The 12088-nt window shown below is 35.7% G+C and overlaps 1 protein-coding gene across 12 annotated transcripts in view; it reads right to left on the bottom strand.

Moving 5' to 3' along the window:
- Positions 1-12088, bottom strand: part of NRXN1 (neurexin 1) — a gene marked incomplete at its 3' end in the record, with an annotated part of 1087855 nt that overhangs the window by 662277 nt on the left and 413490 nt on the right. For all 12 annotated transcript variants that reach the window (XM_081265427.1, XM_081265433.1, XM_081265434.1 and 9 more), the window contains one exon: positions 1-130. This exon is cut by the window's left edge and continues 172 nt beyond it. In XM_081265427.1, the coding sequence (XP_081121553.1) occupies positions 1-130 (130 nt within the window). The remainder of the gene's footprint in view (positions 131-12088) is intronic.

Genomic DNA, 12088 nt, shown 5'->3' with positions numbered 1-12088 from the left:
ATGAGTCCATTCCTCTGAAGGGTTTTAAAGGACAGAGTTATTTCATCGCTGCTGCTTTGAATGGGGTTTTGAGACAAGTCGTAGCAGAAGTATTCAGATCCCTTGAAAGTGGCAATGTATTCTTCTTTTCCTAGAGGAAAACAGATAGATAGATGCATAAGTAAAGGTACACACTATGCAGATCAGCAGATCTTAACAAAAACAATAACTAATCAGGCCCCAAATGAACTCTTTGCCTAATTAACATTCACAACAAGAGCCCTGTCAAAGAGTCCAAAAGTGTTGTAGGTGGCAGTATATTTTTAATAAACCTCCTCAGCTTTTGGGCCATCAACTATAGTAGCAGCTAAAAGTGACATTCTTGAAAATTCAATTAATTTTTAAGTATCACTGCAAGAGCTCTGATCAGAGAAAGCAGCTCTGTGATCTCTCCAGGGCATGAATCAGGTACCATAAATGCATATTAGATGGTTCCACTGTGCTGGCACCAATGGATCCCAACATATTTGCCACATTCTCTCCGTCTAACTGAGGAGTTATTTTAATTTTCAGTGAAACATTTATATTCAAAGATATTTTTTCAATGAAGGGCCACATATTTCTATCACTATGAGGCCATAACAAATTATCTGTTAAGGGGAAGGAAAAAAAATATTTGATCTGGGGGTAAATATCTCCCATAGAGAATGTATATCCCCCCCCCCACCCGCCCATGGAGGGAACAGTGACAGAAAGTCTAATGGAGTCAGCTGAATCGTTAATTCATTTCCTGGTCTCATCAAGCAGATGGTAAGGCTTCCTTTTATGAGACTGGTAAGAATTCTAGCACATCATCTTGGGACAGCCTGTAAATGAAGTCTTAACATCTCCTGTGTATCTCAGTCTTTGCTATATTTAGGATTAGCAATGCGGATCCCACAAGATGCTACACAGATCAAACAGAAATGTGGTTCTTTGGAAAGAGCAGTCTTCTCCCTGATGAAGTGAGTTTAACCAAGGGAAGAATGTAAGCCAAAAGCTCCTTTGACTTGCTAGGCAAAGATGAGAGTGTGCCAAGAAAAATGAGATTGTATGGTTGGAAATCAGCTTGCAGTAAACTATAAACATAGAAGTATAAGTGATATTGGAGAAATTTAATCTGTTCCACTGGTAACATAGTTTTGCTGTTATGGCCACTGGAGGGTTTGTATACCAGCAGGCATTCTACTCTGCCCCTGAGAACAGGTTTTTACTTCAGGACTATTTTCTTTGTTAACTCATATCTTGGAATCTGAGCTCAAATCAAGGTTTCAACTCCTCAGTGCCAGATGACTTGAGTTCCTGAATGAAGAAACAAGTCATAGTGGCCATAGATAGCCAAGCCATGGTACTGGGTAAGACCATAAGTAAGCACTAGGGATGTTTACAAGGGATTGAACCCTGTTACAACAGTCACAGACTACTGGTAAATAATGAAGACTAGCAGTCATGTCTAACACACAATGTTCGGAGTAAGAGTCATAGGAAAGACAGCAGGATCCATACCAGTGAGTCCCTCCCCTTCATACATTCAAACTACAGATTGTTCATGCTGCAATGTTAAAGTCTAGTACTGATTTGGAATAAAGAGTGGCCATAGCTAACCTCAATTCTTTGTCAGAATGTTTATAGTAGAGGTGTCTGCTTCCCTGGTCAGTTCAATATGATCAAGATTAGGCACCAACACAACTAAATATAACTGTAATATGAGGGGGAGAGATGACCCAAGATATGAGTTTAGATTGCAAGTTGGCCACTTGTTGTGACTGGGAGCAATTATCTTCCCAAGTTCTACTTTCTGAAACTGGTGAGTGATACTGAACTTTGGGGATTGGTATGAAGATAAAATGAGACATCAGCACAAGCATCTGGTAAAGCTGATGAATGGCAGATGCCTTTCTCCTTGTCTACTTAAAGGGAAAAGTGTGATAAATGATCTAAAACAAAGAACATAAGCCATACTAATGAAATCCAGAATATGCTCTTTAAGATCAGAAACAGAAAAGGATTCCCACTATCAAAATTTCTACCCAATACCATATTTGAAATTGCAGCTAATACAGAAAGACAAGAAAATATATGAACAGTATAAAGATTATAAGAGATAAAAATAACATCATATTAGCAAATATAGTTGTATAAACTGAAAGGCCAAAATGATCTACAAATATCACTTGGCTTAATAAGATATTTTAGAGAGATTGTGGGGTTCTATATTGTGGGGATAATCAATGTTTTAACATATATAAGTAAATCTATAGATTCAATAAAATTCCAACAAAAATATCAATGAATTTTTAAAATTAATGTGAAATGTTGATTCTAAGTTCTATAGGCAAAACAAAGTGTGTAAAATAACTAAGATATGCCAGAGAAAGATGAAGCAAATTGCCTGTATAAAGATGGACATTTATGATAAAATTGTGACAATTAATAGTATACATTAAGAGGAGAATAAAGATAAGCTAAAATACTCCTAAGTATATGAAAAATAATTTATATTGAATCAGACATTGCAGATAATGAGCAAAGGATAGATTTGCCAAAAAATGATGCTGAGACATCTGGTCATCTAGATAAACAAAGTGAAATTGGATCTTTATATCCTTGTATCACAAAAACCAATTCTGTCTGGATTAAGGATATATTTAAAAAAACAAACATGTAAAGGCTTAGTAGGATTTATACAACAGACATAAAAGGTACTAAGGGTATTAATAAATTCATCCACATTAAAATTAAGAAAATCTGTTTTTCAATAAAGAGTAAGAGGTTATATGAAAAGATGAGTGCAAACGTTTTCATTTCATATTAATCAATAATGTAGGATCTGGCAAGTACCCCAATAAATCAATATGAAAAAAGACAAAGGGAGAAAAGGAAAAAAGAACTGTTGAGAATTTCATAGAAAAAAAGATAAATGTGGCCTATGGATAAATGAAAAATAAGCAATCCTACCAATATTCAGAGAAAGGCAAAAAACAAATTATATACAGATTGCATATCACAGCCACAAAACTGACAAAAATTAAAAAGAAAAGATAGAAAGATTCCAGATTTTGGCAAACCCATTGATATTCATTCTTCTCTACCGTTGTTGAGAGCATGGACAAGATAAAAACTGGCCAGCTGCTCTGGGCTCCGCTTGGCCTTATGCATAGTCCCATGGTTATTTGTCAGAGGATAAAGAATTTGGGGTCTCAGTCTTTAGAAAAGCATCAATAAAGATACTATTCTCTAGTGTTTTCACTCATTTCTCCATACTAATTTTTCTGTTTTTGATGATAAGTCATTATGAGGATTCTGGTTTATCAATATATACATACATCCTCCATGATGAGACCCACTTTTCTAACGATGACATTTGTAATAATTTATCCTCCTACTGAACACTCAGAGCAGATCTCTGTGCCAGTGGAAGCATTACAGACCCTCCTCCAGCTCAACCCCTGCATTTCTGTTATTAAGAAAATGAAACCCATCAGGTTTAAACAACTTTCAATTTCATAAAACGTGCCTGTAACAGAGCTGGACTACCAATCCAGTTTCTGTCTGATATGCCAGGCCCCCTGTAGGAAGGTCAGAGGGTAGTGCCAGATAGCATTCAGAAAGCTAGGGGAAAAAAATGACAAACTATGTGTTTGTAGTAAGAAAATAATAATTATGTTTAGTCTACCTGTTTAATAAGGCAGGAAAGCATATAATATATTCAGAAAGCATCCACTTAAATAACTGAATAAGTTTTGGGAATTGAAGAGGTTTGGTATATTTAAAGGCTGTAGCATTTTATCCAAGAGACCTCATGCCATTACAAGTCTGTGTAACTCAGAATGAATTATTTGAAAAAAAAGAAGAAAGAAAAGGATTTCTTTGACAGATAATGTGGCAGAGTCAGGGGAAGAACACTACCCAGAGTTGCAATTCATTAGGTCATGAGCTCTGAAGTGTATGCGTGTTGATGTATTTTAACACTATATTTCTGTTACTTTAAAATGAAAATATACCACATATGTTGTTTAATTACAAATTTAGGTAATTCACATTTGCATTGAATGCAATTACATGGTTTTAGAAAAATTTACATTTTGTAATATGCAATTATCTTAAAATGCCATAAATGATTCATGAAGCTAAGCAGGAAAATATTTTTCCTTGTTCTATTTCATAAAAGAACATACATACTACATGAAAATACAAAATCACTTTATTTTCTATAGTATAAGAGGATTATATTGTTTTGAGTTCTTTGCTACCTTAACGTTTTTGTCATTAAAATTTGTGCCATATCATAGGCAAATGCCAAGGAGCACAGTGAAGTATTTATGCTTTTATATGGAGCTCTTAATGAATAGGTCTATGTCAATTTTAAAATGCAATTCTTAAATACCTTATATGTGTTAAAACAATAAAAATGAAAAATAAATTAGACCCACAGCCATGCATATGTCAAAAAATACTTACATCCAAGATACATAAAGAACTTATATAAATTAATAATAAAAAGTTAGACAATAGGAAAAGTAGAAAATACTTGAGCACTCTTAAATAAAAGAACATCAATGTGAAAAGATATTTAATTTCATTAGTCCTCAGAGGAATACAAATTAAATCATAATAAATTTGTGATCATATTCCACCAGAATGAGTAAAATGAAAAAGACAAAAAAAAAAAATTCAAAGAGTCAGTGAGGGTGGGGAGCAGTTGACACTCTCATAGAATGTTAGTAGGAACAACTTCAGGAAATTGATATTATCTTTTAAGGCAGAACATAGGTCTAACCTATGAATCTCACTCATAAGCTTATATATAACAAAAATGCATATATAGATCATCAGGATAATAATATACCAGAATGTTTGTAGTGACACCCTACATAATAACCTCAAACTGACCAGTACTGAAATAATAATTCATGGTAGAAAAGATAAACAGATTGAAGTAGAGACATTCAATGGAATATTAAACAGCAGTGAGAATATATGCTATATAATTACTTGTAGATATATGAATAAATCTCACAGTAATAATGATGAGTAAACTTCATCCCGTTTTGCAAAAATTTAAAAACAAGGCAAACTATGCTGTCGAAAATTAAGGTAATAGCTACCTTTTGTGGAGATAGTGAGTAAGGAAAGTGAGAAGGACTCTGTGGTGCTAGTAATATTCTGCTCTGGATTTGGTTGTTAGCTATAGGTATGTTTACAGTGAAAACAACTCATTTAGCTGTATACTTATGATATATGCACTCCTTGGTATGTTTACTGTGTAAATATTAAATAATCTGAATGAGCACAGACAGAACTAACGTGATTATTCTCTCCTGATCAATAAGATGATATGAATAAGACACTGTTCTTATTAATGCTACGATTATAAGTAAAAACTAATCACAGTAGTAATAATTTTAATTGTCATGATTAAAAGCTTTTTAATGCATATTAATATCTCTTAATATCATTTGATCTTCATAGGAACTTCATAAGATTTAGAAAACATACATAGGCTGCATGGATGTAAAAAATATGTTGATTAATGGACTGATATCAAAATGAAGAGAGTCCTTGAATAGTGGCCTGAATAAATGTATCCCTTCTCATACTGGAATCACTGATTTCTGCTTCATAGGAAGGACTATTAATCAAGAGATTGAATGGCTTCCCAAGTTGATATAGAAATTAATTCTTAAGATAAGGCCCCTTCTTTTTTCCTGAGCATGGGGCACACTCTTATGAATTTGATTTTACATTTCTATAGTCTCCAAGTTCACTGAACTTCAGCAAATAATCTACAAGCAACTTACCCTACATTTGAAGGACAAGGATGCCCATGGGCAGAAAGAGGGCCCATTGTCCCCATTGCATGAAGAATGTCTGTTTTCTTGCATTATTATTCTTGATTGCTTTTCTTTTTTCATCTAATCCCAAAAAACACAGATCTGTAAGCCTTCACTATAATTGCGAATTTCTAAGATTGTTTTCAACACAAAAGAAACCAAAAGTCAATAAATGAAAAAAATATATAAAAAATAAAAACACTTGAATGAAAGATGTGATTCACTTATTTTTTTTTTTTACTTCAGAAGAAAATACACAAGAACATTTTACCAAAAACATCCTTGAAAAAACAAAGGCACACACTTGAAGTTTACATTATTAAATTAAATAATAAGCCTGGGTGTCTTCAGACTATAAAGATCAAATAAATTTAGAAAAACAAAGTTTTTCTACTGAAACTCATGCCAGGATAAAACTTCAGTCCCTAAGAAATTTACCAAGAAATCATATTTTATTTGCCACAACCCTCTGTAGTTTAGGAATTAAAACAATCAATGGATTACTCTATCGAAACAGTGTTACTTGAAAGGGAGAGTAGTTCAGTCCTTTCTTATATTTTCAACTGACACAAAGTTATAAAGCATTCTGAAATCCTTAAATGTGATTCAACCTAGTAAATGATGAGGCTAACTTCTACTATTTGGCAGTAAGAAACCATGTTTTATAAAGTATCCATTCAAGGTTTTATTCACATTAGATAGACTCTGAAGCAAGCGATTTGAAAATAAATGGCCAAGCTTCCATGAAATAACACTAAGGTAGGGGTAAACTCTTGACGATACATTTGAAACATCAAAAAAGAAAAGCTGGGGTTGTGGTCAGTGGTAGCATGTTTGCCTTGCATGCATAAGGCACTGGGTTTGATCCTCAGCACCACATAAACAAGTAAAATAAAGGTATTGTGTCTGTCTACAATCTAAAACAAAAAGAAAACAAAAAAGAAGAAAAGTAAAGAAGACTTACATATTATTTAGTCCAATGTCCTCATTTATTTAATAGGTTGAGGGCCCAACAGCAAAATTATAGTCATAGCTACTGAGGCGAGAGCCAGAATATAATCCTTGCCTGCTTGATTCCAGTCTCAGACAATTCCTTAATTCTGTGGTATTTCATGATATGGGTCTTTAATCCATGACCAAAAACTAAATGAGGCTTCAACTTTAGTATGATTTTCTCCAAAAGAAAACATGACATGACCCTATTGAAGCCAGATTTAAAGTCAGGTAGTCAGTGTAGTTAGGTAAATCGGGTCTAATACCGAGTGAAATCTAAAATGGAGGCCATGCTGGAAATGACTCAGGAAAAACACAGGACAATGGAATGTTAATGGAGCCCAGGAAACAGCCCCCAACAGATTTGAAGATAGCCCTTCACAAAGAAGTGTTAATAAACAGCCCCCAGCAAACTTAAAGATACCCCATCCCAAAGAAGTGATAAAGAAGTCCTTCCTGCCTGGCCCACCGGTGTCCCAACCCCTCCCACCTACATTCCATCACCAAAACTATAAGAAGGGGAAACAACCGCACTTCCGCGGATTCCACCTTTTGGGTCCCCTTCTTCCTCTGGGAGAAGTCTTTTCTGCTGTCCTTTAATAAACTTCTACTTTCTACTCTGACCTTGCCTCGGCGTGCTTCTTTGGTGTTATTCTTCAACATTGGGGAAGCAAGGACTCGTCACCGGTCAACAGCGGTATCATATTGGAGGTTCCACCGAGATCTACACCGAGGTAAGCGCCTCTTTACGCACCCCATGTCTGTTTGAGGTGCATCTTTTTCTCTTTCTTTCTTTCTGGAGGATAAGGTGGGCACCCGACGGCTACTTAAACGCAATTAGTGCAGCCGCCACTCTACAAGACTCGGGTGAGAGGTTTCCCGGCCTAAGCAGCTCTCAATCACCTGTTCAATACAGAGCAGGCATGTTGGGTTCTGTCAAAGCCGCTTCCAACTTTTCTGTCTGGGCCCGGAGAGCAATTGGTGTGAGTACACAGTGTCCCTAATCCCGATCTGCCTCAGATGCGTGGAGGTGGAGGAAGGAGTTTGGAACAACTGCGGAATTCCAGTCTGGGCTACTCTCAGAGGATTCTTAAGGTTCCTTTCTCTTGAGCCCCCTTCCGACAGCCCTCAGGGGTATCTAGGGTGATCGGTAGATGAATGGCACTGAGGGAAAGCCCCAATCACATTTGCCTCCGTATGGGCTACGTGCAACACTCCCAACCCCGCATCCATTCCTCCTGGATGCTTCCCTTCCTTCGCAGGTCAGAAATGTTAGCAATTCAGGTTGCAGGACTGAGAAAGGCATGAGATAATTAGTAAAATCTGCCCAGGTTCCCTAAGATGCATAGGTAACTTTTACTAGTCTGTTTTACCGCCCCAATGTTTAAAATGAGCTGCGTTCTCTAAGCTACTAGAGAGGCATTTTTTGAATCAACTCCTTAATTTTATCAACTCTAAGGTAATCTGCTACCTTACAACCAGTAGATATCCCTTAACACTTAGGCGGCTCCTTTAGTCTACAGAGCAAAGACAACAACAAAAGAGCACAGGATTCTCTTTTGCAACGGGTTTTTAGTGGTCGGGAGGAAAGCAGTAAGGCCCTTAAGTCTGAATCCTCCCAGGGTCTCTGGCACAGGGCAAACTGAGACCCTAGCAATTTGCTAAAGGGGACCAGAAACCCCTTGGCAAAGCAAGGTGAGAGACGGGTTTTCTGGACCGTTTAGGAAGCTCAAACTTAGGGAGACGTCCCTAATGAGAACAGTTTTCTCCGGTGCAGCGTGGGCGCCTGAGTCCTGTTTTCTTCTCACTCAGAGGGGAGCTTCTCTCTCTCCAATACGCCAGGTGGACCACTAGCCTGCGTATTGAAAAATTGGGATAAATTTGAACCTCAGACACTCAAGAAAAGCGCCTCATTTTCTTGGCCTGGCCTCAAATACGAAAAACCTGGCCACCAGAGGGAAATATCAATTTTAATGCAATTTTACAGTTTGATAAAATTTACAAAAAAAAAGGAAATGGTGTGAGGTGCCGTATGTTCTTTGCTCTAACGGAAAATCCTAAATTATGTCAACAATGTGAAGTAGACTTAACTATGATATCTGCCATGTGAAGGAAAAAATCCTGGACTCACTGAGGAAAAGAATCAAGAGAAAAATTTGGGCCGATCAAAGTACATACCCCCTTCCCCCTTCAAGACCTAAGGCAGATAAAAACTGACTCTACTGGAAAGTCAGGAGATATGCCAGATTGCCTAGGATTGGATCTATCCAAAGGAGCTAATCTTGCAAGTGAAAGGGAAACTGAGGAATTCCCAGCAGCTGCCAGAGCCATTTTCGCTTTGGGGAAATTTCCTCATAATTTCCTTCACTGTAAGGATTACTCCACATAAATGCAGTAAAGTCAGTCACACTGAGACCCTTAATTTTACACCTATAGTTGCCCTTATGTGAGAACATCTGGTCCACTCATGGGGAAATCTAAGGTGCCACTGATAAGAGTCATAATTAAATGGAAGTTCAAAACCTGGAGAGATTTTTTTCTTATCTGGTCTGTTTTAAAGGTTATTATAGATTGTTTCTTGGGGATAATCTAGGCTAAATGTGTGTCTAAAAGATGTTTCATTGTAACATCTGGTATCTAAATGAGTTTGAAGCATTGCGTAACCTTGCAGTTAAAAGTTGGGGTTAGTTAATTGTTTAGTTTGTGATTTCAGATAATTCATGCCGGAGAAATTAAATACTTAGGATAGAAAATTAAAAGAACTCTACTTCCAAGTTGGCAAGTAACTCCCAATCATTCAGTTTTATTTTTTCATCAATTTTTGAACTGGGTAGCCTAAGGAGATTTCACTAGGTATACAGTGCATTGATTTGGGCAAGGATAGTAAATTATGATTTGGTATGTTTCTCTCAGTGTATAAGATTTAGGAAAAAGTGTTGAATTAAAACGTTGGTCTGGCTTATTGAAATGACATTAATTAGCAACAGTCTTGGGAATTTTCAAAGCTTAATTTTAGATACACATGGTAGTGTGTGGATTTTTTTTCCAGGTGATTTAATGTAACTTAATACTACTTTAGGAACTTCAGAACAAAGAAAGTAGCTTAATGATCCTGAAGGAACTTCTTCTGATGGTGGCTTTTATACTATCAAGAAAGATCCTATTTTCAGTTTTGTGTGAGCAAGTTTTTCTAGTGTAGGAAGATATAAAGATGAAATTTTGTAAATTGTACCATATTTTCAACTTCCAAACCTGAAAATTGTGACTTATGGTTAAAATGCCTTAGACATGAAGTTTCTGCTCAAAATTCCAGTTTTCCCAGTTCCTTCCAGACCTCAGCCAGGACTTAAATTGATATGCAAATAGAAGAAGCCTGGAGCACTCAGTAGGAGACAGATCTGAGGCCCAAGGAAAAAAAAAAGTAAAGGTGTCTTAGCTGAACTCAAACTAGATTAAACCAAAGAGTAAATTGTATGGCATTTACTAATTACTGGCCGGTCAATTTTTTCTAGGACTTTTGCCTTTTCTTAGATTCTATGTTTTTTTTTTTTTTTTTTTGAGCTCATGATTTTTATTCTACAGGCAAGTTAATGTCTTTCTGATAAGTTCTATTTTTGATCAACTGGAGTTTTTTAAACATTGCAATGAGATTTCACCTGAGAAGGCCGAAAGGCCTTTTGTGTTATGTGTTACATTTGTGTTACGTGTTACACTTGTGTTACGTGTTGTATGTCGGTATGTCTGTGTGTGTGTATGTCCATATATCGTGCAGTGATATGACAATTGACAGATGAGGAGCGCTCATGAAAAATTAAAAATGGATCCAAATATCTTTGATTCACGTGATTCAAATGGCTCAATTTAAATTGGGTAAACAGATGAAAGTAAAGATGCCTTTAAAATTAAGCTTATAAGTTTTTCTAGGTGTTCAAAAAGGCCCTAATAAAATGTTGATGTCTATGAAATAATCTGCTTAAATTCAAAAGTTTACAAGTATTGTTTCAAAGTGTGAACAGAAGGAGGTTAACAGAAAAAAGAGAAACTAAAAGGTTCTAGATTTCTGGATAAGAGTCTATATGATTAAGTAATTAAGAGGGTTTAAGTAAGTGATGAAGAAGGTCTGTGCAAGTTGGTTATAAGTAAGTTTTTGAACAAGTAATCTTAAAGACATTAAACAGCTGATTAAACAAGTGTTGTCGTTTTAGAGAATTGTGCTGTTATTTCTTTAAAAGCTAAACTTGGTTAATATAAAAACATCAATGTAATTGGTGCCATTAATGTGTTCATATCTTCCAGGTATACAAGTCTGTAAGGTAGAAGCTTTAGAAAGAGCATTATATCAAGCTGGTGTTCTAAAAGTGTATGGTAATTTTAGGCTTAAAAGAAAAACATGTTGGAAATTTATTTATATAACTTGTGTTCTATAACTGTACTTATTATCAATAAGTTATGTAAAGTTCCATGTTACTTTTTACACTGAGATACAATTTAAATGTATTTTTAAGTTAATGAGAGCCTAATCTATGTAAAGGTTTTATTGCAAAACACAAAAGTACTTTGCTACTTTCCAACAAGAGGTTAGAAGCTTCCAGCCTTCCTTTAATTCATGTTTTAGATGTGATATTATGTTGTGTTAGCTAATATTCATGTGAACTTAAGCAACAATTTATGTAGGCTTTGTAAAATGATGTTTAAAAAAAAACAAAGATCAGCTTCAGAACTATAGTATTTAAGATTTATGAAGAGCCCCACCTTACTTGAGATAAGGCTCTATGTCCCATCTCATGTGAAAGTGACTATGAAAGAAGTAGGCTAGATTTCAGTACACTTAAAATTGTGTCCAAAAGTTGGTTTTTGTCACGATTGCCAGGATCTCAAACAGGGGATATACTCCACCAAAATTCAAGGTAGCTATTATATGAACTAAATGTTTTTACTCTTGATAATTTTATCTTGTAGTTTTCTTATAAATGATTTAAGATTGCCTGTTAATGTTTTGCAGAGGTACTGATTTAAGAGCTCACTACCTGGGTTAATTTAAGACAAGAAGTTATCACCTACAGGATAGAGAGATAGACATTAAAGCTCAGTGCTCTTAATATAAGGCTGTTAACTTATTTTGCTGGATGTTTAAGATTAAGTTTTAAAATTAAAAATTTGGCTCTTGCCCTCAGAGTCAGTCTGAATCAGGGAATAGGGGACTTCTTCAAAGGGCTCTGCAACTCTAGGCCACATAACCTCCT

This window comes from Spermophilus citellus (genome assembly GCF_964194105.1).
Source record: "Spermophilus citellus genome assembly, chromosome: 13".
NCBI classification, from domain to species: Eukaryota; Metazoa; Chordata; class Mammalia; order Rodentia; family Sciuridae; genus Spermophilus; species Spermophilus citellus.
This window is presented reverse-complemented; position numbering and strand designations above follow the sequence as displayed.